At 49.0% G+C, this 26,268-nt stretch overlaps 7 protein-coding genes across 7 annotated transcripts; 2 read left to right on the top strand and 5 right to left on the bottom strand.

Annotated features, from left to right (window-relative positions):
* Positions 1-6,933: 6,933 nt before the first annotated feature.
* Positions 6,934-7,550, top strand: LOC149895889 (histone H4). Its single transcript, XM_090118242.1, has one exon. It carries the CDS (start codon positions 6,989-6,991, stop codon positions 7,298-7,300), a length of 312 nt encoding a protein of 103 aa, XP_089974368.1. The 5' UTR covers positions 6,934-6,988; the 3' UTR covers positions 7,301-7,550.
* Positions 7,551-7,958: 408 nt separating this feature from the next.
* Positions 7,959-8,754, bottom strand: LOC149895888 (histone H3). Its single transcript, XM_090118016.1, has one exon. It carries the CDS (start codon positions 8,665-8,667, stop codon positions 8,257-8,259), a length of 411 nt encoding a protein of 136 aa, XP_089974142.1. The 5' UTR covers positions 8,668-8,754; the 3' UTR covers positions 7,959-8,256.
* A 2,545-nt stretch (positions 8,755-11,299) lies between these two features.
* LOC149895887 (histone H2B) lies at positions 11,300-12,189 on the bottom strand. Its single transcript, XM_090118130.1, has one exon. The coding sequence runs from the start codon at positions 12,157-12,159 to the stop codon at positions 11,785-11,787; it is 375 nt and encodes a 124-aa protein (XP_089974256.1). The 5' UTR covers positions 12,160-12,189; the 3' UTR covers positions 11,300-11,784.
* Positions 12,190-13,438: 1,249 nt separating this feature from the next.
* LOC149895886 (histone H2A) lies at positions 13,439-14,290 on the bottom strand. The gene has a single exon (XM_090117988.1). The coding sequence runs from the start codon at positions 14,145-14,147 to the stop codon at positions 13,773-13,775; it is 375 nt and encodes a 124-aa protein (XP_089974114.1). The 5' UTR covers positions 14,148-14,290; the 3' UTR covers positions 13,439-13,772.
* Positions 14,291-15,646: 1,356 nt separating this feature from the next.
* LOC149895885 (uncharacterized) lies at positions 15,647-16,568 on the bottom strand. The gene has a single exon (XM_090118056.1). The coding sequence runs from the start codon at positions 16,502-16,504 to the stop codon at positions 15,674-15,676; it is 831 nt and encodes a 276-aa protein (XP_089974182.1). The 5' UTR covers positions 16,505-16,568; the 3' UTR covers positions 15,647-15,673.
* Positions 16,569-24,344: 7,776 nt separating this feature from the next.
* On the top strand, positions 24,345-24,961 carry LOC149895884 (histone H4). The gene has a single exon (XM_090118245.1). It carries the CDS (start codon positions 24,400-24,402, stop codon positions 24,709-24,711), a length of 312 nt encoding a protein of 103 aa, XP_089974371.1. The 5' UTR covers positions 24,345-24,399; the 3' UTR covers positions 24,712-24,961.
* Positions 24,962-25,369: 408 nt separating this feature from the next.
* LOC149895883 (histone H3) lies at positions 25,370-26,165 on the bottom strand. Its single transcript, XM_090118017.1, has one exon. The coding sequence runs from the start codon at positions 26,076-26,078 to the stop codon at positions 25,668-25,670; it is 411 nt and encodes a 136-aa protein (XP_089974143.1). The 5' UTR covers positions 26,079-26,165; the 3' UTR covers positions 25,370-25,667.
* Between the last annotated feature and the right edge of the window lie 103 nt (positions 26,166-26,268).

Raw genomic sequence — 26,268 nt, 5'->3', positions numbered from 1 at the left:
ATAATAGACAGAGGAGTAGTAACAATATTATGACGAATCGATAATAACACGAATGTAGGTAGTTAATTAATAGTTTATTATTTACCTAATCATTAAGTTACTTATATATATCATCATCATCAACTGCAATTACGATTAATTCAATAGCGACAATGACGTATCCATGTTTTGATGAATTATTATATTGTCGTACCGTTGTAGATTCCTTAAATCTTCGTAATGCACCTGAGCGCAGTAAACATCGATTAAAGTGAAGCATTCGATTCTAGATGTCAGATTTCGATTTTTAGAGTAACGTCTCTGGTATTTATTATGTTTAGAATGGTTTATCAGTAAAATAAAATGAAATCTTAAAAAAAATTACTTTTATCGGTCATTATTATTATAATTAATATTATGTAGTCGTAATTGAAAAAAGTTAAGCAAATGTGCAGTTCTAACAAAACGAAATATCTTGTTATTCTATGTCGTCGTTACTAGGTTACGTTGTTGAATTTTGTTGAACTGTCAAATGTTGCCTATTTTAAAATGGCTCTACTATACTTAATAACTACGAGGGATCTATATTTATAGATAGAGAGTTGGTTAATAATAATTACTTATTTAATTTGCTGTGTCGACTTTTATTTATTTTTTCAACAGGATAAAACCTATCCTATGTGTTAATCCAAGTTCATTGTAATCAGTTCAGTAATATTTGCGTGAAATAGTAACATTTATAATATTAGAAGGATAATGATAACAACACAAGTAAGTTAATTAAGTAATGACGATATATTATATACATTTCAAAAAATTTCAAGCTACTTATTTATATAATAATTCACAAAAATTACATTAATATGAAATTTGACACATGCCATACCTACCCTGTTAATGTCTAGTGTAAATGTGATAGTATTTTTATTTTTTATTCCTCCGTATGTATGACGTCATCATCACATTTATCGTTTTTTTTTTTTATTTAATTTCTCTTAAAATATGCGATTAAAAAATGAAATGTTGTCAATTATTGTGATTGAGTTATTTATTATTATTATTATTCAAAGATTATTAACGCAGTCCCTCGATATGCACGATATATCTATCCGTCTCCGTCGCTCGTCGAGGGCGAGCCGACCGAAACGCGTGTATAATGTGTGTGTATAAAAGTCGACATGAAATGGCGCGAAGCGCGGACAGTCCGTTTGCCGAGGACGCTGGTCGTGTTCACTCGTTGCTCCCGACCACGTGCTTTGCGCTCGTGCTGTCTCACTCTTGCTTACGCAATTCAGAGCGTCTGCGCCACTTTGTGTGTAAAGTTCGGTCTGCTAGTCGCCCCACGTGGAGTTCGCCTTTGCCTGTTATACCCGGTTATAACCCGCAGCACCGCCTGCCGTTTCTCGGCGAAAGCCGTTAAGTGGAGAGGGCGGTGATGTGTGTTTAACACGTTTCAGCAGCGCAGGCAAACGCCCACGTGCTCCCCGATGGAGCACGCCGGACCCAAAGGCCCTTCTCAGGGCCACACAAATGTGACCCCCGCGCGTAGTTCGCGCCCACGCATCGTTACGCGCACTGGCCGCGATGGAGTAGCCCGGTCGAGCTCGGCTCCCGGGCGCCCCTCCCGCCCCTTTTGGACGCAGCCCCGACGATGGGGAATACCTGAGGCCGCCGCCGCAGAGGAGGTGCCTGACCCGGACCAGGGAGTATCACCACGGACCGCATACTTGTCGGATGCCGTGCTGATCGACCGGTTCGTTTCGTCGGGCCTCCTGTCGCGCAAGCTGCGCGGCTGGCTGGCCTCGTACATCGAGATGAGGCGAGGCGACCTGGCGCGCATACCGCCGGGCTGCCTGGAGGAGCCATCGCCGGAAGACGAGCAAGTTTTATTGGCAAAACTTGCCGTCCTCCCGATCCCTCCGGGCAAGCCACGGGCGAGGCGCCGTCGCCCCCTCAGCAGCGACGAGGAAGAGGAGCAGGTCGAGTCGGCGCAGGCCAAGCGGCCTTGCCAGACTCCCGCCCTCCTCCCCGCTACATCCGCTACCACCACCGCCATGGCAGACACCATGGAGACAGACACGGCCGCAGCCACACCCGTTCCGCCCACCTACGCGGCGGTAAGTGCAGGCGCCGTCGTGCCACCACTCCACCCACGTGATCCGCGCCGCCCCCGCCGTATCAACGTGGAGGCGGCCGAGGAGCCGCAACCGGGCCCGTCCGGCTTGCAGCGCGCCAGTGCGCCTGCGCAGCCGACCGCCCCCACACCGAGGGTGACAGCAGCGCCACCTAGCGCCACTGCCCCCGCACCTACTACTGCTACTACGGCACCGCCTAGCGGCGCGCCGAAGTCGCCCCGCTACCCGCCGATCGTGGTTGAGTCGCTCCCAAACTGGGCGACTCACCTACGTAACATCACCGCTTCGCTGGGGAGACAGGTGAGCGCGCGCGCCTACGGGACTGGCGTGCGCTTCTCGCCCCAAGACGAGGCGGAATACCGGGCGGTCGACCGGTACCTGCGCCACATCCAGGAGGAGGGAGAGGAGATCTCCTGGTTCTCGTACTCCCCTGAGGCTGAGCGCAGTGTCAAAGTCGCCGTCCGCGGGCTGCCGGTAAACACGCAGCCCGAAGAGCTCATGGCTGCGCTGCGCGACCGGGGATATGACCCGGAATTCGCGCGGCCCATTCGCGCCCGGAAAGGGCGCCCCGGCTGCATCTTCCTCGTCATCTTGAAGAAGACGGAGAACCTCACGCCGGGCATCTACGCAATTAAGGAGTTGCTGTACATGCCCGGCGTCACCATTGAGGCGTGGCGCTCCAAGCGGGGCCCCGCGCAGTGTCACAGGTGCCAGGGCTTCCGGCACTCGTCACACAACTGCCACAGGCCGCTTGCCTGTGTGCGTTGTGGCGGGAGCCATGCGACCGCGGACTGCCCGCGGCCGAGGGACGCCCCTCCCATCTGCGCCAATTGCGCGGGACCACATCCCGCCAACCACGCCTCATGCCCGGTGCTGCGGCGCGAGGCCCGCAACAAGAAGGCGGGCCCGATAGCGCGCACCACAACCACCCAGCAGCAGCCGCAGCAGCCGCGCGCCGCACCGAATGTGCGGCCCAGCGCGCCGGCGGCGCCACCCGCGCCCGTGGAGCCGGTGCCTCGCGGAGAGGCCCTCACCACGGGTCTCATGGCGGCAGCGAATAACGCCCCCGCAACCACCTCCGCAAAAAGAAACCGAAAGGGGCGCAGCGGTAAGAAACGTTCCCGCACGCAGCCCCCTCGGACCGCTACCGCCTCCGTGCTCCCCGCCGGCCCGCCCGCGCACATTCCGCAGGCGCCGGCGCATGCGCAGCAGCGCCAGCCCGAGCATACACGAGCGCAACCGCCGACCTCCGCTCGGGTAACTTCGGCGCAACGAACGCAGCCGAACTTACCCGAACCCGCCCGAGTACTGCAACAGCGCACAGCTCAACCCAGCTCGACACAGCTCGGCCCAGCATCGGCACAACTCGACCCAGCCAAGCGGGCTGCGATGCGAGTGGCGTGCCAGGTGCTCCAGAGCATGCTGGCCGCGCTGGAGGAAGGCGCCGACCCGATCCCCATCATCATGCAGGGCCTGCTGACTCTCGCTCAACAGTGAGTAACCGCTTCATTTACTGGAACGCGAGCGGGCTCAGCAAGGAGAGAGCGACACTACTGCGCCACCTCATGCGGGAACAACGAGTAGACGTCGTCCTCCTAAACGAGACGCACCTGGGCGCGCCTGACAAACTCAGCGCGTCTGGCTACGTCTCGTACAGACAGGACGAATGCTCCCCGTATGGGCGTAAGTACCGCGGACTTGCGATCCTTATCCGCAAGTCCATCCCTCACACCCCACTCCCCGCTTTCACATCCCAATCCTTTTCCGCGCTCGGCATCGAGGCGGAGTTTCCGGTGGGCAGGCTGCGAATGTATGCTGTATACAGGCCGCCCGGGGGGAGAGTTGACACGAACGAGGTGAAACGTCTTTTCGCCTCGAGCGTGCCGACGATCGCCGCGGGTGACTGGAACAGTAAGCATTCGCACTGGCTATCCCGCCTCGATTGTTGCAACGGCAAAGCCCTTTATAACATTATCGATTATAACGACATTGTTATGGAGGGCCCTTCCGAACCTACTCATTATCCTCGTACAGACTCCCACCAAGCGGACGTCATCGACTTTACGATTCACAATGTGATCCGCCAGTCGATGACGCAAACTGTTATTGTGGACGATCTCGGCTCAGACCACCTGCCGGTATTGGTCGAGATCACCGCAAACAGTTCCGCGCTTGCCTCATCCTACTCCCGCCGCTGTGTTAATTGGGAGTTATTTGCGAATGCGCTTGAGCGCTCTACGCCCTCACGCGCGGTTTCAAGCGCCGAGGACGTGGAGATATTCGCAAATGACTTGCATGATGCACTCAAGTCCGCTCTTGTCCAAGCCACGACTCTTAAACCGTCCACGTCCATACTCCCCCCTATTCCTTCTCATATCAAAGCCCTTATCCAGAGGAAGCGAGCTCTGCGACGGCAGTGGCAGCATTCGCGCTGTCCCACCCTCAAGCGGCAACTTGCTCGTTTGCGAGAGCAAGTTAGCGATGCGCTTGAGGCGAACAGGATCGAGGGCTGGCACCGTGCGATCGACTCGGCCGCCGAGGACTGGCCCTCGCTCCACAACCTCTGTCGCAGGCTTAAATCCTCAGCCGCCCCCGCGCGCCCACTCACCGATTCCGCGGGTAATTATATATACGCCCCTCAGGGTCGCGCTGACTTGTTCGCCGAACATCTGGCACAAGTTTTTCAGCCGAACCCCCTGACGCCGTCGAGCGCCGCCCACGCAGCAGTGGTGAACGAACACCTATCAGGTTTTCTAGCATCACCGATACCGCCCGCTGAGGAAGTATTCTTCACCTCCCCGTCCGCCGTCCGCCGTGCGATTTCGCGTACAAAGTTGCGCAAAGCGCCCGGTGAGGACGGCGTGACGAACGAATCCCTTCGCCACCTCCCCCGTAAAACAGTCGCGGCTTTGTCGCGGCTGTTTAACGGTATATTGCGCGCCGGTCATTTCCCTTCAGTGTGGAAAACCGGTCGCGTAATAATGATCCCCAAACCCGGCAAGAATGCCTCCTTAGCGGGCAGTTATCGACCCATCACCTTGTTGAGCACAGTCTCCAAAGTGTTCGAGTCACTACTGCTGCCTATGCTGCGTCCGTACGTGTCGCCGCGCGCTGAGCAATTCGGCTTTCGCTCGGCACACAGTACCACCCTTCAGGTATCTAGAGTATTGCACCATGTTAGCTCCGCCTTGAACAGGAATGAGAGAGCGGTCGCAATATTCCTAGATATCGAAAAGGCTTTCGACCGCGTCTGGCACGAGGGTCTTATATATAAGATCCTTACCACTACCCAATGCCCCGCGCGGCTCGTGAGGATATTGCACTCCTTCCTCACGGACCGCTCCTTTCACGTTTCCGTGTCCCCCGCCATTTCCCGAAACCACTCTGTGCAGGCGGGTGTCCCGCAGGGCAGCTGTTTATCGCCCGCGCTATACTCCGCCTACACAGATGACTTCCCCTCCCCCGCGCCAAATTCTAATCAAATCCTCGCGCTATACGCCGACGATGTAGCTTTAATCGCCGCATCGTTGAATACAACGCATGCGATGGTTAAGGCGCAACGCTGGCTTGATGAGTTGCCTGCGTATTTCGATCGTTGGCGGATATCTGTTAACGCGCGAAAGACACAGGTGATTCGGTTCGGTGGTTTGACTCCCTCCCACCAACTCACTTTGGCTGGTGAGCAGATCCCATGGTCCGATACCGTCCTTTACCTAGGTGTAACTATTGATTGCCGGCTTCGCTTTAACAGCCACGTGAAGCAGGTAATTAACAAGTGCAAAGCCGCCCACGCCATACTTCGTCCGGTGTTATACTCTGAACTCCCGCTGCGTATAAAGGTAAGCGTTTATAAAACCTACCTACGGCCGCTCCTCACGTACGCCGCGCCCGCCTGGTATGTGTATGTGTGTGAAAGCCTGCGCCGCAAAATGCGTGCGCGGCAGTCACTCGCATTACGCGCTATCGTCGGTGCGCCGAGGTATGTGAGAAACGAGCTAATACGTAGCGATCTCGGTGTAGAAACGCTGGATGAGTTTATCCTTCGTCTCTCCCAAAATATGTTCTCGCGGGCGGACGCCTCCTCTCATTCCCATCTCCGAGAGATTGCTCCGCACCGCGCCATTCCCGGGTCGCGTCGTCCAAATCCGCGCGATCTACTACCACCCCCCTCTCCTAAGGCGAACACGCCGTCCTCACCACCGGCATTGCAAACAATGCCGGCGCCCCATACCGCGCTTCCAGCGCCACCTACCGCCCACGCACTTTGTGCGCCCCTCACTATTCCCTCCTACCAAATCCACTCCCACGCGCAAATAGCGCAATCCCAAATAACGCCCCCACCCCCGCAAGCCCCGCCTGCGACGGCGCTCTCTATCGCGCCGTCTGTCGCCTCACCCTGCATAACTCCTTCACAGTCGGTACACAACGTACCCAGCCACTCCTACGCCTATCCCCACGCGCAATTGGCGCCTCCTATCACACCCATCGGTTTTGTGTCGCTCCCGGGTTCCCTGTCCGTCCCCGGCTTAGACACAAGTCTAAGACGGGCTCGTAAAACCAAACACAGGTCGGTCGAGTCTTCGCAAAATGCGAAAAGGTTTAAAAAGTCGGGCACAGTCTCCTATACTGTGCCCCAATTAACAAATATTTCTATCCCCAAACAGGGCGATTCGTCCTCCCAGTGACCTGCCCGTATTAGCGGGCAGCGCTATCAACCTGCTGCAGAGGACGAATCGTCCTGAACAGCATCCCCCACGCAGCCTCCTAACGGAGGCCGCGTGTGTGAAGACCCTTGCTGCGCGAAGCGCACAAGCTTTCGGGCACGCAGCGAGTAAGCAAGTAAACGAGTAGAATAACGCAAGACAGTCGGCGATATGACAGGCCGCGGTAAAGGAGGCAAGGGGCTCGGAAAAGGTGGCGCTAAGCGGCACAGGAAGGTGCTCCGTGACAACATCCAGGGTATCACGAAGCCCGCGATCCGTCGTCTCGCTCGCAGGGGTGGCGTCAAGCGTATATCCGGTTTGATATACGAAGAGACGCGCGGCGTTCTCAAGGTATTCCTCGAGAACGTGATCCGTGACGCCGTCACTTACACCGAGCACGCAAAGAGGAAGACCGTCACCGCAATGGACGTCGTGTACGCGCTGAAACGTCAGGGACGTACCCTCTACGGATTCGGCGGTTAATTAATTGTGTTACTTCAAAGATCGTCCGTCCGTTCGTACGTACGTCAATAATTCTTCCATGCAATCGATTCGGCCTTTTAATAATTATTATTCTTGGTACGAATAAAGATGGGCGTACGACCACCACGGCGATGATTTTGAAACAAACAAATTAACAACAAAAAGGCCCTTTTCAGGGCCGCATACGATTCATTAATTCCACAATATTATATATTATTGTATTATGGATATGTTTCCCCACGCGCGCAAAACTACAACACTCACTATCATTTCACTTGTACTCTATTATCTCTCTATTATTATGTGTGCTAAATTTCATTGTAATCGGTTCAACACATACATACATACGTCCATCCATCAACAACTTTCGCATTTATAATCTTCTTATATATAAAAATGAATCGCAAAATGTGTTGGTAAGCGCATAACTCGAAAACGGCTGAACCGATTTCGATAATTCTTTTTTTATTATATTCCTGGAAGTACGAGGATGGTTTTTATGTAGAGAAAACGTAAACATGTACCACGGGCGAAGCCGGGGCGGACCGCTAGTATTAAATAAAACTATTTCATAAGAAGAATTTAAAGTTAATGGCTACTGAATGATTACATTACTAAAATCTAAAATTCATCAGGTAGGTAAGTTTTCTGTTTATAATAGTAATATAATAATATTAATACATTTTATCATTCTCATAACAATATTATCATTATATTATTAGATATTTCGTTGTATGTTTCCGTTACTGCACAGTGGAAAACGTTTATAGTTAGGTTAGGTACCTACTATTAAAATGAATCACGTGCGGCCCTGAAAAGGGCCTTTTTTTTTTAACATTCGATGTCCGATGACGTGTCCTCTGTGCTATGTCATGTTATGTTATGTTATTTCATATTGAAACCACACACCACACGACACGACACGAGACACGAACAATGCAAACAACAAACGGATCTTAGGCGCGTTCACCACGGATACGGCGGGCCAATTGAATGTCCTTTGGCATAATGGTCACTCTCTTAGCGTGTATAGCGCACAGATTGGTGTCTTCAAATAGACCTACGAGGTACGCTTCGCTCGCCTCCTGCAGGGCCATGACGGCCGAGCTCTGGAAGCGGAGGTCGGTCTTGAAGTCCTGCGCTATCTCACGAACGAGACGTTGGAACGGCAACTTGCGGATCAGTAGCTCAGTGCTCTTCTGGTAGCGACGAATCTCACGCAGAGCAACCGTGCCGGGCCTGTAGCGATGGGGCTTCTTCACGCCACCGGTTGCGGGCGCACTCTTGCGGGCCGCTTTGGTGGCGAGCTGCTTCCTCGGCGCCTTTCCACCGGTGGACTTGCGAGCGGTCTGCTTTGTGCGAGCCATTGTGACCGGGGGGCTTGTTCGAAATTCGAATTCACTATATTTATTATAGAGAAATAAAACAACAAATACGACCGCACGGAGAAGTGGTTGCGCTTCGAATGAATACGAAAACGGGTACGACGCCGTTTTTATAAACACATTAGGTACACTCGTCTCCGTTTCGTTATTCATCGTAGTCGAGTGCGAGAGAGACATCGATAAGTAACCGTTCGCGCGGTGTGTATGTCGAGAAAAGAGAGATAAAATAATAATAATCAAAGTTTTGTGTTGGATTTGCACGATTCCTGATGCAAAATTAACTACTCGAACTCGAAAACAAAAAAAAAAAACGATCTTCAATGTGCAATGTGCAATCTGCACTGTCATAATATTGTCAATGTCATACACAGCCCATGTCATAATATTGTTATGTTCGTCATTATGGTATGGTCGTACTGGATCTATTCATTAAATTTACATGTACCTTATCCAAAATGGATGGAAATTATTCTACTTTTTTATTTTACTTCATACATACTCTACATAGGTGCAAAGTTTCATAAAAATGCGTTCAAAAATAAAATATGTCTTGGTTATTGCTTGATTACAAGATTAAAGAATTATTATTTTCTACTTTTTAGTGGTATGTATCTAACTTGAAAGCGTGTTTTTTAGTTTTTCAAACTATATTTATTTTACTTCATACTCTACATAGGTATTTTCGTATACCAAAACAAAACAGCACTAAAAAAAAAAAAAAAAAATACCAACAAATACATAATACGTTCATAATATACCTAACTAGAAATTCGCCGCGGCCTCGTTCGGTTGCAAATTTTATGAACATTTAAAAATTATATCTATTAAAATAAACCGCATCAAAATCCGTTGCGCCGTTTTTGAGATCTCGAGTAATCTTCAACTTGATTATTCCATAAGAAAGGAAAATTTCTATAAGACAGGAGAATTTTTATAAGTCCGGAAAATTTCTATAAGTCAGGAACATTTATATAAGCCAGGAAAATTTCTATACGTCAGGAAAAATTTCTATAAGGTGGAAAAGGATAGGTTAGGTTAGGTTAGGTTACGTTAGGTTACGTTAGGTTAGGTTAGGTTAGGTTAGGTTAGGTTAGGTTAGGTTAGGTTAGGTTAGGTTAGGTTAGGTTAGGTTAGGTTAGGTTAGGTTAGGTTAGGTTAGGTTAGGTTAGGTTAGGTTAGGTTAGGTTAGGTTAGGTTAGGAGAGGTTAGGTTAGGTTAGGTTAGGTTAGGTTAGGTTAGGTTAGGAGAGGTTAGGTTAGGTTAGGTTAGGAGAGGTTAGGTTAGGTTAGGTTAGGTTAGGTTAGGTTAGGTTAGGTTACGTTAGGTTAGGTTACGTTAGGTTACGTTAGGTTACGTTAGGTTAGGAGAGGTTAGGTTACGTTAGGTTAGGTTAGGTTAGGTTAGGTTACGTTAGGTTACGTTAGGTTAGGAGAGGTTAGGTTAGGTTAGGTTAGGTTAGGTTAGGTTACGTTAGGTTAGGTTAGGTTAGGTTAGGTTACGTTAGGTTACGTTAGGTTAGGTTAGGTTAGGTTACGTTAGGTTAGGTTAGGTTAGGTTAGGTTAGGTTAGGTTAGGTTAGGTTAGGAGAGGTTAGGTTAGGTTAGGTTAGGTTAGGTTAGGTTAGGTTAGGTTAGGTTAGGTTAGGTTGGGTTAGGTTGGGTTAGGTTAGGAGAGGTTAGGTTAGGTTAGGAGAGGTTAGGTTAGGTTAGGTTAGGTTAGGTTAGGAAAAATTTTCTCAGTCCGGAAAATTTCCATACACCAGGAAAATTTCTATACGTCCGGAAAAATACTACTGAACCGATTACAATGAAATTTAGCACACATATAGAAGGTAACTTGGATTAACACATAGGGTAGGTTTTATCCCGGAAATCCCGCGGGAACGGGAACTATGCGGGTTTTCCTTTGAAAACGCGGGCGAAGCCGCGGGCGGAAATCTAGTACAAAATATTAATTTACCAAAACTATTGCAAAACACAAAACTATATAAATATAACAGAAAATCGGTTTGAATGTCTGTCCGTGTGTGCTATATTCCCTATATAAATTTGTATAATTAAAACTAGAGAACCGATTTTGATGCGGTTTATTTCAATAGATAGGCTGCATCTCGAGGAAGCTTTTAGTATATATAATTTGTTACGTTCTGAACAATGCAGGCACAGCCGCGGGCGATAACTAATCAATCTACCATTTATTTGTTAAACAGTTATTAAAAAAAAAATAACTTCAAATTAACTGTACAAGTTTAATTATTTCTCCATTTAATAATTAATATTATTAATTTTTTGTTGTATATCAATTAAATTTACGTTTTGACATAAGGCTGAGGTAAAATAACAGTACAGACTACAGTCGAATTGGGAATCATCAAGGAGGATTTTATTTAATATCTTAACTTAATTAAAGATATGAAACCTTATTTGTGTTAAACTTTTTTATTTTTTTAAATTGACACCAATAAATCAAACTGACGATGTCTGTCAAAATAAATATAATATTGATTCAAAGATAGTACATGAAATCGCATTGCGTTGTTATATTAATATATAAGTAATAAAATGGTTGTGAGTGAAAAAAAATTATGTAACATGTATAAAAATATCGAGCCAAATCATGATGGTATATAATTTATTATGAATTTGTTTTTATTTGTCATCATCAAAACTACTGGACCGATTTTGATGAAATTTGGCACAGGCAATCTTTAGACGCTGAGAAAGAACATACATAGGCTACTTTTTATTATTGCGAAATAATATGTACCACGGGCGAAGCCCTAGTTTGTAAATAAAATAAAATAAATCATACCCACAAAATATGACCAACGTTAATAATTATTGTTGAACGTATAATTCGAAATTCGAATTTCAAAATTACAACTTTAGGTTTTTTTTTTCTCACTGCTGTTGTTCGTGTTGGAGAAACGTATTTTTGGCGTGTACACACACACACAATTCATTCATGAAATATATTGTGGCCCTGAAAAGGGCCGTTGTTGTTTTGATAGTATATAATAATAATAAACACAAAACGCGAGCGAGCGGGCGTTCGATAAGTCGAACACGCCACGCCGTTGTCCCGACGACCGCTCACCGCTCACTTGGAGCTCGTGTACTTGGTGACAGCCTTTGTGCCCTCGCTGACCGCGTGCTTGGCGAGCTCGCCGGGCAGCAGCAGCCGCACGGAGGTTTGCACCTCTCGCGACGTGATGGTCGACCGCTTGTTGTAGTGAGCGAGCCGGGACGCCTCCGCGGCGATGCGCTCGAAAATGTCGTTCACGAACGAGTTCATGATGGACATGGCCTTCGAGGAGATACCGGTGTCGGGGTGGACCTGCTTGAGCACCTTGTAAATGTAAATGGCGTAGCTCTCCTTCCTCTTGTGCTTCTTCTTTTTCTTGTCAGACTTGGAGATGTTCTTCTGCGCTTTTCCGGACTTCTTGGCGGCCTTTCCACTCGTTTTTGGCGGCATGTTGCTTGTTGTAGTATAAGTACAATCAATTGAAACTGTATATTCCAAATTTTTTCCGTTTCTGTATAAAACCGGTCCAGATCGCGCCACACGGCGTTACGGCCGTCGGTTAGTAATGCGAGCTAGCACTTTTGGTTATCGGCCAATACCGTGGAGCGTAAGCGTCCCCTCCACACAGTGGGCGGTGAACATGCGGTGAATCATTTAGATGTTTACATTTGGCATTTTATTTTTTTTTTAAATCACATAAGGCTAAGGTAAAATAACAGTACAGACTACAGTCGAATTGGGAATCATCAAGGAGGGTTTTATTTTAAAATATGTATCTTAATTAAAGATAATATATGAAACCTTATTTGTGTTAAACTTTTTTATTTTTTTTAATTGACACCAATAAATCAAACTGACGATGTCTGTCAAAATAAATATAATATTGATATTATAATATTGATTGATTGAAATTTGGTATAGAGATATTTTGATACCCGAGAAAGGACATAAGATAGGTTTTATCCCGGAAATCCTACGGGAAAGGGTTTTTCTTTAAATAAATCAAATTTTACTTGATTTAATATTTATTTAAATTTCCAGCTTACACAATACGAAGTATGAAAACAGTTGCTCGCCTCCCTACTTTCAATATTCCAAGTTTCCCGCTTGACGAAAACGAAGTGACTTGCGCAATCATCTAGAAAACACAATATAGGTATTGTCCTCTGCAGAAAGGAGAAATAGTCCAGTATCAGCTTCGAATACGTACATCGAGCAGATATTTGTCACAATAGTAAGATTCAATTTACATAATTTATCTTAATCTTCAGGATAGGAAAACAATCATATTATAAAGCTGAAGAGTTTGTTTGTTTATTTGAACACGCTAATCTCAGGAACTACTAATCGAATTTCAGAAATTATTTCGGTGTTAGATAGCCCATTTATCGAGGAAGGCTATAGGCTATAATATAATATAATCACGCTAAGACCAATAGGAGCGGAGCAATGCGGGTGAAACCGCGGGGCACAGCTAGTTATTATAATATATATTACAAACAAACATAAAATGAAACGGAACGGATTTTGATGCGTTCAACAAGAAGGGGTTTATTATAAACTAAACAATTAAACATCTATAATAATTATTATGTATAATTCTTATCTACATAATATATCCTAATATTATAAAGCTGAAGAGTTTGTTTGTTTGTTTGAACGCGCTAATCTCAGGAACTACTGATCAAATACAAAAATGCCATTATAAATTAAATTAAAAAGACTCAAATGAATGTTACTTTTTTTAATACGGGTACGGTTCTAGGGTTAAAGGCTATATTATAATATAATATTAAATGCGGGTGAAACCGCGGAGCGCAGCTAGTTTATTGTACATAGATTAATATTATTCATGTTCTGGTGTACGTGTCAAATGGTAAACGATCACTGAAGAGATGAGAGTTTAGGCTGCTAGAAACTCTATCTATCGTTGTTGTCAAGACATATATTGCGGCCCTGAAAAGGGCCTTTTGAACAATTCATAATAATATTATGATGAACATACATAAAAATATGTAATTGTATCGTTATTGGTAAATGCAATGCAATGCAATGCAATCCAATTAGGCCTTCTTCTCCGTCTTCTTGGGCAGCAGCACAGCCTGAATGTTAGGCAATACACCGCCCTGTGCTATGGTCACGCCGGAGAGGAGCTTGTTCAGCTCTTCGTCGTTACGTATGGCCAATTGCAGATGTCTCGGAATAATTCTAGTCTTCTTGTTGTCGCGCGCCGCGTTGCCGGCCAACTCGAGAACTTCAGCCGCCAGGTACTCCATCACGGCCGCCAGGTAGACCGGGGCACCGGCGCCCACGCGCTCCGCGTAATTGCCCTTCCTGAGCAATCTGTGAATACGGCCGACGGGGAACTGCAGACCGGCACGGTTGGAACGTGACTTTGCCTTCCCCTTCACTTTACCGCCTTTACCGCGTCCAGACATTATTTACGGTTTTCTTCTTTGACAGTATAATAAACGAAAAACTGATACGTACAACGATACGCGCCGATCACTAAAGTATGTTTTTTTTAAACATTACCATCGGATTTAATATATATTGTACCGTGTACGGCTACGCGTCCTAGTGATTGCGGTGGGCATGACGCCGTGAAATGCGAGCGAACACAAACGACGAGCGATGCGCAGTGAACACGACCGTGTCAAATAATAATAATATATTGTTATGTACAATATAATATTTTATTTATTTACAAAATGTTAATTTTTTTTTTCGCATTTCACACACAAACAATATTTAAGCATCTTTTAATTAATATTATTTTTTTTTTTGATTCGGTGTACAGCATCCCCAAATATTATTATTACTCATATTATATAAAAATGAATCGCAAAATGTGTTGGTAAGCGCATAACTCGGGAACGGCTGAACCGATTTCGATAATTCTTTTTTTTTTTTATTATATTCCTTGAAGTACGAGGATGGTTTTTATGTAGAGAAAACGTAAATATGTACCTACCACGGGCGAAGCCGGGGCGGACCGCTAGTTACTCATAATAATAACGATTAGTTGATTGTTTTTAAAGTAACTTGTCAGGTGACAGAAACAGACTGTGTTGTCTAGACAACCATCAATAATTAGGTATTAATAATAATTATTCATAGCAGTAGGTATGTATAGATTTTAGAGAGTAGGTATTTAGTAAGTTTCGGTAAAATGTACTATCGGGAGTCGGGCGTCGGGCGGGCGGTCGGTCGGGCGGCGTGCGCTGGTGTGGGGCGGGCGGGCGGTGTCTGTGCTGTGTCTGTGTCTGTGTCTGTGTCTGTCTGTGTGGTAGCGTGTTGCAGTGTGCGATGAATAGTTACATAATATTTTATTTTGCAAGTTGAAGGTAAAAAGTAACGTGTGTGTTTACCGTACGTATTACGTAGGTATATTTTGATGTTTTTTTTTATTTATTCCTTATTTCATTGCGCGTCGACGGAGCCCCGCTTCGCGGGGCTCCTATTTCTGTGTAGTTTTTTTTTAAGAAACCTAACCTAACCTAACCTAACCTAAACCTAAACCTAAACCTAAACCTAACCTAACGTAAAGCTGTAGATTAGTTAGTAGTAGATTTGATTTTCTTGTTGTTATTATATTGTGCATGCATGTTGCTAGTTGCTACTATAATATATTATGATGTTACATAACTATTATGTAATTTGTAAAATTGTAATAATTGTAGTTTTATTGTGTAGGTACCTACAAGTTGCTTGTTCGTCCTCGCAAATTGGAAGGAAACGTTAACGTTCGTAGTGAGTGCGCATTCGAAAATATATGTTAGCCCTGAGAAGGGCTTTTTGGCGATAGATAATATATAATATGTATCTATTTTGCTGAGACTTGTGCCCGATGCACTCGCCGTCGCCGCTGCACTGCATAACCAGTTCCAACCTTAACCTTCCTCGAAGTCGAATTAGGTTGCGCTTGCGCTTGCGATTGATCGATTGCACGCACACCACACGTTCACTTCTTGGACGCGGCCGAGGCTTTCTTGGCGGTGGCCGCTTTGGATTTTGGCGTTGCCGCTTTCTTCGGTTTCGGTGCCTTCGGCTTCTTCGTCGGCGGTTTGGCACTCCTCTTAGCCTTCGGCGCGGCGGCCGACGCTGCTGCGGCGGGTTTTGCGGCCGCCTTGCCCGCAGCCGGCGCCTTCTTGGCGGCCGCGGCGGGCTTCTTTCTGCCTGCAGCTACTTTCTTGTCTTTCACCGCTGACGCTTTCGACTTGGACGGCGAGGACGACGAGTCTGCGGCCGCTGCTGCGGCGGCGGCTGCCGCCGCCTTCTTGGACCTGCTGCCTGCGTTGACGGCCGTCTTTTTGGCGGCCGCTTGCGCCTTGCCACCGCCGCCAGATTTGCGCACCTTGACGGCCGCCGCCGCTCCGGAGCCCTTGCCGGCGGCTCCGCTCGACGGAGAGGTCTTCTTCTTGGCCGCGGAGGACTTTGACTCCAGTTTGAACGAGCCAGATGCGCCCTTGCCCTTCGTCTGAACGAGCGTGCCGGATTCGACGGCGCCCTTGAGATATCTCCTAATGAACGGCGCCAGTTTATCCGCGTCCACCTTGTACGTGGCCGATATGTACTTCTTGATCGCCTGCAGGGAAGAGCCGCTACGCTCTTTGAGATCGCTGATAGCAGTGTTCACCATTTCCGACGTCTTCGGGTGCGCCAATCTTGCTTTGGCCGCTTTCTTGGCTCCTCCCGACGCCGCTGCTGCTGCTGCTGCTGCTGCTTTGGGCGCTTTCTTCGCGGGCGTCGACGCTGGCGCCGGAGTTTCAGTTTCGACTGCGGTGTCTGCCATTTTTGTTAATTAAAATTCAACTTTACGTCGACAATAGTATGTAATAATAATTAGTCTAAATAAGTAGTACTTAGTAGGTTTCACTGTATTCGACGTACGGTGTCGCTAGTGTAGGAATCGAATGGACGGTTTACCTCACGGGGAACCGTGCAATCGAGATACGTTTTCTCGCGGTCGCGCTTGAAACTTTTCACTAACATGCCTCCGTTCGAACGTATATTTTACGTGAAATTAACGTTTAAAAGTATACGTTTCACATGTTTCTCGTCCCTTTTGAGATCGGCCCTCGTAGTGTGCAAGCCCGCGCGACGCTCGAGGAGCGCATCGATAGCGATGGACGTTTAAATTTTGCCAAGGGCTATCCGCGTGCGCGGTGTCAACTTTAAAATTATCATTTCACCTGTAATTAAACCGATTGTCGTTTCGAAAAAGGCTCTCTCAATACACTGATATACAGACGTTAAGGTGAAACTATTCGTAATCGCCATATAATATGTTTGCGATGGTTTTTAGGGGGATGAATGTGACCTGTTGTAGAACAGCATAACGCAAACGACGACCGCGCGGCCGGCTACACACACAGTTCGGCGATCGGTCGAATATGTTTAACGTCCTTTAAATACAAAAATAATAACAATACGAATGTGCCACAATAACGAAATGACAATATTATAAATAAATGTCACATATTTGTCACAATATTATATTCACAGTCACAGGTACTAACAGCTAGTAGGTACATAGTACGCACACCACACCGCAACGCCCGCACGTTTTAATATTGTCAAAATATTATATAGGCCGCGCGAGAACGAGACTACGATTCACAATTGCGTATTTATTATAATATTATTATTGTGTTAACTTAATATCGTCGCATAATAACGCATAATAAGCAATACCTAAATAATAGACAGAGGAGTAGTAACAATATTATGACGAATCGATAATAACACGAATGTAGGTAGTTAATTAATAGTTTATTATTTACCTAATCATTAAGTTACTTATATATATCATCATCATCAACTGCAATTACGATTAATTCAATAGCGACAATGACGTATCCATGTTTTGATGAATTATTATATTGTCGTACCGTTGTAGATTCCTTAAATCTTCGTAATGCACCTGAGCGCAGTAAACATCGATTAAAGTGAAGCATTCGATTCTAGATGTCAGATTTCGATTTTTAGAGTAACGTCTCTGGTATTTATTATGTTTAGAATGGTTTATCAGTAAAATAAAATGAAATCTTAAAAAAAATTACTTTTATCGGTCATTATTATTATAATTAATATTATGTAGTCGTAATTGAAAAAAGTTAAGCAAATGTGCAGTTCTAACAAAACGAAATATCTTGTTATTCTATGTCGTCGTTACTAGGTTACGTTGTTGAATTTTGTTGAACTGTCAAATGTTGCCTATTTTAAAATGGCTCTACTATACTTAATAACTACGAGGGATCTATATTTATAGATAGAGAGTTGGTTAATAATAATTACTTATTTAATTTGCTGTGTCGACTTTTATTTATTTTTTCAACAGGATAAAACCTATCCTATGTGTTAATCCAAGTTCATTGTAATCAGTTCAGTAATATTTGCGTGAAATAGTAACATTTATAATATTAGAAGGATAATGATAACAACACAAGTAAGTTAATTAAGTAATGACGATATATTATATACATTTCAAAAAATTTCAAGCTACTTATTTATATAATAATTCACAAAAATTACATTAATATGAAATTTGACACATGCCATACCTACCCTGTTAATGTCTAGTGTAAATGTGATAGTATTTTTATTTTTTATTCCTCCGTATGTATGACGTCATCATCACATTTATCGTTTTTTTTTTTTATTTAATTTCTCTTAAAATATGCGATTAAAAAATGAAATGTTGTCAATTATTGTGATTGAGTTATTTATTATTATTATTATTCAAAGATTATTAACGCAGTCCCTCGATATGCACGATATATCTATCCGTCTCCGTCGCTCGTCGAGGGCGAGCCGACCGAAACGCGTGTATAATGTGTGTGTATAAAAGTCGACATGAAATGGCGCGAAGCGCACAGGACAGTCCGTTTGCCGAGTGCGCTGGTCGTGTCCACTTGTTGCTCCCGACCACGTGCTTCGCGTTCGTGCTATCCTACTCTTGCATACGCATTTCTGAGCGTACTACGCCGCTTTGTGTCTAAAGTCTGGTTGTTGTTAGTCGCCCCACGAGGAGTTTGTCTCTGCTCGCGAAACCCGATTTAACCCGCAGCGCCGCCTGCCATTTGTTCGGTGAAAGCCGTATAAGTGGAGAGGGCGGTGATGCGTGTTTAATTGATTTAGCAGCGCAGGCAAACGCCCACGTGCCCAGCGATGGAGCACGCCAGACCTAAAGGCCCTTCTCAGGGCCACACAAACGCGACCCCCGCGCGCAGTTCGCGCCCGCGCATAGTCACGCGCACTGGCCGCGACGGAGTAGCCCGGTCGAGCTCGGCTCCCGGGCGCCCCTCCCGCCCCTTTTGGACGCAGCCCCGACGATGGGGAATACCTGAGGCCGCCGCCGCAGAGGACGTGCCTGACCCGGACCTGGAGGTATCACCACGGACCGCATATTTGTCGGATGCCGTGCTGATAGACCGGTTCGTTTCGTCGGGCCTCCTGTCGCGCAAGCTGCGCGGCTGGCTGGCCTCGTACATCGAGATGAGACGAGGCGACCTGGCGCGCATACCGCCGGGCTGCCTGGAGGAGCCTTCGCCGGAAGACGAACAGGTTTTACTGGCAAAACTTGCCGTCCTCCCGATCCCTCCGGGCAAGCCACGGGCGAGGCGCCGTCGCCCCCTCAGCAGCGACGAGGAGGAGGACCAGGTCGAGTCGGCGCAGGCCAAGCGGCCTTGCCAGACTCCCGCCCTCCTCCCCGCTACACCCGCTACCACCACCGCCATGGCAGACACCATGGAGACAGACACGGCCGCAGCCACACCCGTTCCGCCCACCTACGCGGCGGTAAGTGCAGGCGCCGCCGTGCCACCGCTCCACCCACGCGATCCGCGCCGCCCCCGCCGTATCAACGTGGAGGCGGCCGAGGAGCCGCAACCGGGCCCGTCCGGCATGCAGCGCGCCAGTGCGCCTGCGCAGCCGACCGCCCCCGCACCGAGAGCGACAGCAGCGCCACTTAGCGCTGCCGCCCCCGCATCCACCACTGCAACAACGGCGCCGCCTAGCAGCGCGTCGAAGACACCCCGCTACCCGCCTATCGTGGTTGAGTCGCTCCCAAATTGGGCGACTCACCTGCGAAACATTACCGCCTCGCTGGGACGACAAGTAAGTGCGCGCGCCTACGGGACCGGCGTGCGCTTCTCGCCTCAGGACGAGGCGGAATACCGGGCGGTCGACCGATACTTGCGCCGCATTCAGGAGGAGGGAGTGGAGATTTCTTGGTTCTCCTACTCCCCTGAAGCGGAGCGCAGTGTTAAGGTCGCCGTCCGCGGTCTCCCAGTCAACACGGAGCCCGAAGAGTTGATGGCCGCGCTGCGCGACCGGGGATATGACCCCGAGTTTGCGCGGCCCATCCGCGCCCGGAAAGGGCGCCCCGGCTGTATCTTCCTCGTCATTCTGAGGAAGACTGAGAATCTCACGCCGGGCATATACGCAGTGAAGGAGCTGCTATACATGCCCGGCGTCACCATCGAGGCGTGGCGCTCCAAGCGGGGCCCCGCGCAGTGCCACAGGTGCCAGGGCTTCCGGCACTCGTCGCACAATTGCCACAGGCCGCTTGCCTGTGTGCGTTGCGGCGAGAGCCATGCGACCGCGGACTGCCCGCGGCCAAGGGACGCCCCCCCCATCTGTGCCAATTGCGCGGGACCACATCCCGCCAACCACGCCTCCTGCCCGGTGCTGCGGCGCGAGGCCCGCAACAAAAAGGCGGGCCCGATAGCGCGCACCACGACCACTCAGCAGCAGCCGCCGCGCGCCGCACCGAATGTGCGGCCTAGCGCGCCGGCGGCGCCACCCGCGCCCGTGGAGCCGGTGCCTCGCGGTGAGGCCCCCACCACTGGTCTCATGGCGGCGGCGAACAACGCCCCCGCAACCATCTCCGCAAGAAGAAACCGAAAGGGGCGCAGCGGTAAGAAGCGTTCCCGCACGCAGCCCCCTCGGGCCGCTACCGCCTCTGTGCCCCCCGCCGGCCCGCCCGCGCACATTCCGCAGGCGCCGGCGCATGCGCAACAGCGCCAGCCCGAGCGCACACGAGCGCAACCGCCGATCTCCGCTCGGGTAACTTCGGCGCAGCGAACACAGCCGAACTTGCCCGAACCCGCCCGAGTACTGCAACGCAGCACAGCTCGACCCAGCTCGACACAGCTCGGCTCAGCACCGGCACACCTCGACCCAGCCAAGCGGACGGTCATACGAGCGGCGTGCCAGGTGCTCCAGAGCACGATGGACGCGCTGGAGGAAGGCGCCGACCCAATACCCATCCTGATGCAGGGCCTGTTGAGTCTCGTTCAACAGTGAGTACACGCTTTATTTACTGGAACGCGAGCGGGCTCAGCAAGGAGAGAGCGACACTACTGCGCCACCTCATGCGGGAACAACGAGTAGACGTCGTCCTCCTAAACGAGACGCACCTGGGCGCGCCTGACAAACTCAGCGCGTCTGGCTACGTCTCGTACAGACAGGACGAATGCTCCCCGTATGGGCGTAAGTACCGCGGACTTGCGATCCTTATCCGCAAGTCCATCCCTCACACCCCACTCCCCGCTTTCACATCCCAATCCTTTTCCGCGCTCGGCATCGAGGCGGAGTTTCCGGTGGGCAGGCTGCGAATGTATGCTGTATACAGGCCGCCCGGGGGGAGAGTTGACACGAACGAGGTGAAACGTCTTTTCGCCTCGAGCGTGCCGACGATCGCCGCGGGTGACTGGAACAGTAAGCATTCGCACTGGCTATCCCGCCTCGATTGTTGCAACGGCAAAGCCCTTTATAACATTATCGATTATAACGACATTGTTATGGAGGGCCCTTCCGAACCTACTCATTATCCTCGTACAGACTCCCACCAAGCGGACGTCATCGACTTTACGATTCACAATGTGATCCGCCAGTCGATGACGCAAACTGTTATTGTGGACGATCTCGGCTCAGACCACCTGCCGGTATTGGTCGAGATCACCGCAAACAGTTCCGCGCTTGCCCCATCCTACTCCCGCCGCTGTGTTAATTGGGAGTTATTTGCGAATACGCTTGAGCGCTCCACGCCCTCACGCGCGGTTTCAAGCGCCGAGGACGTGGAGATATTCGCAAATGACTTGCATGAAGCACTCAAGTCCGCTCTTTCCCAGGCCACGACACTCAAACCGTCCACGTCCATACTCCCCCCTATTCCCTCTCACATTAAAGCCCTTATCCAGAGGAAGCGAGCTCTGCGACGGCAGTGGCAGCATTCGCGCTGTCCCACCCTCAAGCGGCAACTTGCTCGTTTGCGTGAGCAAGTTAGCGATGCGCTTGAGGCGAACAGGATCGAGGGCTGGCACCGTGCGATCGACTCGGCCGCCGAGGACTGGCCCTCGCTCCACAACCTCTGTCGCAGGCTTAAATCCTCAACCGCCCCCGCGCGCCCACTCACCGATTCCGCGGGTAATTATATATACGCCCCTCAGGGTCGCGCTGACTTGTTCGCCGAACATTTGGCACAAGTTTTTCAGCCGAACCCCCTGACGCCGTCGAGCGCCGCCCACGCAGCAGTGGTGAACGAACACCTATCAGGTTTTCTAGCATCACCGATACCGCCCGCTGAGGAAGTATTCTTCACCTCCCCGTCCGCCGTCCGCCGTGCGATTTCGCGTACAAAGTTGCGCAAAGCGCCCGGTGAGGACGGCGTGACGAACGAATCCCTCCGCCACCTCCCCCGTAAAACAGTCGCGGCTTTGTCGCGACTGTTTAACGGTATATTGCGCGCCGGTCATTTCCCTTCAGTGTGGAAAACCGGTCGCGTAATAATGATCCCCAAACCCGGCAAGAATGCCTCCTTAGCGGGCAGTTATCGACCCATCACCTTGTTGAGCACAGTCTCCAAAGTGTTCGAGTCACTACTGCTGCCTATGCTGCGTCCGTACGTGTCGCCGCGCGCTGAGCAATTCGGCTTTCGCTCGGCACACAGTACCACCCTTCAGGTATCTAGAGTATTGCACCATGTTAGCTCCGCCTTGAACAGGAATGAGAGAGCGGTCGCAATATTCCTAGATATCGAAAAGGCTTTCGACCGCGTCTGGCACGAGGGTCTTATATATAAGATCCTTACCACTACCCAATGCCCCGCGCGGCTCGTGAGGATATTGCACTCCTTCCTCACGGACCGCTCCTTTCACGTTTCCGTGTCCCCCGCCATTTCCCGAAACCACTCTGTGCAGGCGGGTGTCCCGCAGGGCAGCTGTTTATCGCCCGCGCTATACTCCGCCTACACAGATGACTTCCCCTCCCCCGCGCCAAATTCTAATCAAATCCTCGCGCTATACGCCGACGATGTAGCTTTAATCGCCGCATCGTTGAATACAACGCATGCGATGGTTAAGGCGCAACGCTGGCTTGATGAGTTGCCTGCGTATTTCGATCGTTGGCGGATATCTGTTAACGCGCGAAAGACACAGGTGATTCGGTTCGGTGGTTTGACTCCCTCCCACCAACTCACTCTGGCTGGTGAGCAGATCCCATGGTCCGATACCGTCCTTTACCTAGGTGTAACTATTGATTGCCGGCTTCGCTTTAACAGCCACGTGAAGCAGGTAATTAACAAGTGCAAAGCCGCCCACGCCATACTTCGTCCGGTGTTATACTCTGAACTCCCGCTGCGTATAAAGGTAAGCGTTTATAAAACCTACCTACGGCCGCTCCTCACGTACGCCGCGCCCGCCTGGTATGTGTATGTGTGTGAAAGCCTGCGCCGCAAAATGCGTGCGCGGCAGTCACTCGCATTACGCGCTATCGTCGGTGCGCCGAGGTATGTGAGAAACGAGCTAATACGTAGCGATCTCGGTGTAGAAACGCTGGATGAGTTTATCCTTCGTCTCTCCCAAAACATGTTCTCGCGGGCGGACGCCTCCTCTCATTCCCATCTCCGAGAGATTGCTCCGCACCGCGCCATTCCCGGGTCGCGTCGTCCGAATCCGCGCGATCTACTACCACCCCCCTCTCCTAAGGCGAACACGCCGTCCTCACCACCGGCATTGCAAACAATGCCGGCACCATACACTGCGCCTCCAGCGCCACCTACCGCCCACGCACTCTGTGCGCCCCTCACTACTCCCTCCTACCAAACCTACTCCCACGCGCAAATAGCGCAATCCTATACAACGCCCCCACCCACGCAAGCTTCGCCTGCGACGGCGCTTCCTATCGCGCCGTCTGTCGCCTCACCCTGCATAACTCCTACACAGTCGGTACACAACGTACCCAGCCAATCCACCGCCCACTCCCACGCGCAATTGGCGCCTCCTATCACACCCATCGGTTTTGTGTCGCTCCCGGGTTCCCTGTCCGTCCCCGGCTTAGACACAAGTCTAAGACGGGCTCGTAAAACCAAACACAGGTCGGTCGAGTCTTCGCAAAATGCGAAAAGGTTTAAAAAGTCGGGCACAGTCTCCTATACTGTGCCCCAAATAACTAACACTTTTATTCCCAAACAGGGCGATTCGTCCTCCCAGTAACCCGCCCGTATTAGCGGGCGGCGCCATACACCTGCTGCAGAGGACGAATCGTCCTGAACAGCATCCCCCACGCAGCCTCCTAACGGAGGCCGCGTGTGTGAAGACCCTTGCTGCTGCGAAGCGCACAAGCTTTCGGGCACGCAGCGAGTAAGCAAGTAAACGAGTAGAATAACGCAAGACAGTCGGCGATATGACAGGCCGCGGTAAAGGAGGCAAGGGGCTCGGAAAAGGTGGCGCTAAGCGGCACAGGAAGGTGCTCCGTGACAACATCCAGGGTATCACGAAGCCCGCGATCCGTCGTCTCGCTCGCAGGGGTGGCGTCAAGCGTATATCCGGTTTGATATACGAAGAGACGCGCGGCGTTCTCAAGGTATTCCTCGAGAACGTGATCCGTGACGCCGTCACTTACACCGAGCACGCAAAGAGGAAGACCGTCACCGCAATGGACGTCGTGTACGCGCTGAAACGTCAGGGACGTACCCTCTACGGATTCGGCGGTTAATTAATTGTGTTACTTCAAAGATCGTCCGTCCGTTCGTACGTACGTCAATAATTCTTCCATGCAATCGATTCGGCCTTTTAATAATTATTATTCTTGGTACGAATAAAGATGGGCGTACGACCACCACGGCGATGATTTTGAAACAAACAAATTAACAACAAAAAGGCCCTTTTCAGGGCCGCATACGATTCATTAATTCCACAATATTATATATTATTGTATTATGGATATGTTTCCCCACGCGCGCAAAACTACAACACTCACTATCATTTCACTTGTACTCTATTATCTCTCTATTATTATGTGTGCTAAATTTCATTGTAATCGGTTCAACACATACATACATACGTCCATCCATCAACAACTTTCGCATTTATAATCTTCTTATATATAAAAATGAATCGCAAAATGTGTTGGTAAGCGCATAACTCGAAAACGGCTGAACCGATTTCGATAATTCTTTTTTTATTATATTCCTGGAAGTACGAGGATGGTTTTTATGTAGAGAAAACGTAAACATGTACCACGGGCGAAGCCGGGGCGGACCGCTAGTATTAAATAAAACTATTTCATAAGAAGAATTTAAAGTTAATGGCTACTGAATGATTACATTACTAAAATCTAAAATTCATCAGGTAGGTAAGTTTTCTGTTTATAATAGTAATATAATAATATTAATACATTTTATCATTCTCATAACAATATTATCATTATATTATTAGATATTTCGTTGTATGTTTCCGTTACTGCACAGTGGAAAACGTTTATAGTTAGGTTAGGTACCTACTATTAAAATGAATCACGTGCGGCCCTGAAAAGGGCCTTTTTTTTTTAACATTCGATGTCCGATGACGTGTCCTCTGTGCTATGTCATGTTATGTTATGTTATTTCATATTGAAACCACACACCACACGACACGACACGAGACACGAACAATGCAAACAACAAACGGATCTTAGGCGCGTTCACCACGGATACGGCGGGCCAATTGAATGTCCTTTGGCATAATGGTCACTCTCTTAGCGTGTATAGCGCACAGATTGGTGTCTTCAAATAGACCTACGAGGTACGCTTCGCTCGCCTCCTGCAGGGCCATGACGGCCGAGCTCTGGAAGCGGAGGTCGGTCTTGAAGTCCTGCGCTATCTCACGAACGAGACGTTGGAACGGCAACTTGCGGATCAGTAGCTCAGTGCTCTTCTGGTAGCGACGAATCTCACGCAGAGCAACCGTGCCGGGCCTGTAGCGATGGGGCTTCTTCACGCCACCGGTTGCGGGCGCACTCTTGCGGGCCGCTTTGGTGGCGAGCTGCTTCCTCGGCGCCTTTCCACCGGTGGACTTGCGAGCGGTCTGCTTTGTGCGAGCCATTGTGACCGGGGGGCTTGTTCGAAATTCGAATTCACTATATTTATTATAGAGAAATAAAACAACAAATACGACCGCACGGAGAAGTGGTTGCGCTTCGAATGAATACGAAAACGGGTACGACGCCGTTTTTATAAACACATTAGGTACACTCGTCTCCGTTTCGTTATTCATCGTAGTCGAGTGCGAGAGA

Source organism: Colias eurytheme, chromosome 29 (assembly GCF_061535395.1).
Source record: "Colias eurytheme isolate Ceu_HAF_F1 chromosome 29, ilColEury1 Martin Lab GWU primary, whole genome shotgun sequence".
Lineage (NCBI taxonomy): Eukaryota > Metazoa > Arthropoda > Insecta > Lepidoptera > Pieridae > Colias > Colias eurytheme.
Note: the sequence above shows the minus strand (reverse complement) of the source record. Positions and strands in the feature narration are given on the sequence as shown.

What these genes read in the sequence shown, in the direction of transcription:
- LOC149895885 (XM_090118056.1), bottom strand. Translation starts at nt 16,504, where the DNA reads ATGGCAGACACCGCAGTCGAAACTGAAACTCCGGCGCCAGCGTCGACG.
- LOC149895883 (XM_090118017.1), bottom strand. Translation starts at nt 26,078, where the DNA reads ATGGCTCGCACAAAGCAGACCGCTCGCAAGTCCACCGGTGGAAAGGCG.
- LOC149895886 (XM_090117988.1), bottom strand. Translation starts at nt 14,147, where the DNA reads ATGTCTGGACGCGGTAAAGGCGGTAAAGTGAAGGGGAAGGCAAAGTCA.
- LOC149895884 (XM_090118245.1), top strand. Translation starts at nt 24,400, where the DNA reads ATGACAGGCCGCGGTAAAGGAGGCAAGGGGCTCGGAAAAGGTGGCGCT.
- LOC149895888 (XM_090118016.1), bottom strand. Translation starts at nt 8,667, where the DNA reads ATGGCTCGCACAAAGCAGACCGCTCGCAAGTCCACCGGTGGAAAGGCG.
- LOC149895889 (XM_090118242.1), top strand. Translation starts at nt 6,989, where the DNA reads ATGACAGGCCGCGGTAAAGGAGGCAAGGGGCTCGGAAAAGGTGGCGCT.
- LOC149895887 (XM_090118130.1), bottom strand. Translation starts at nt 12,159, where the DNA reads ATGCCGCCAAAAACGAGTGGAAAGGCCGCCAAGAAGTCCGGAAAAGCG.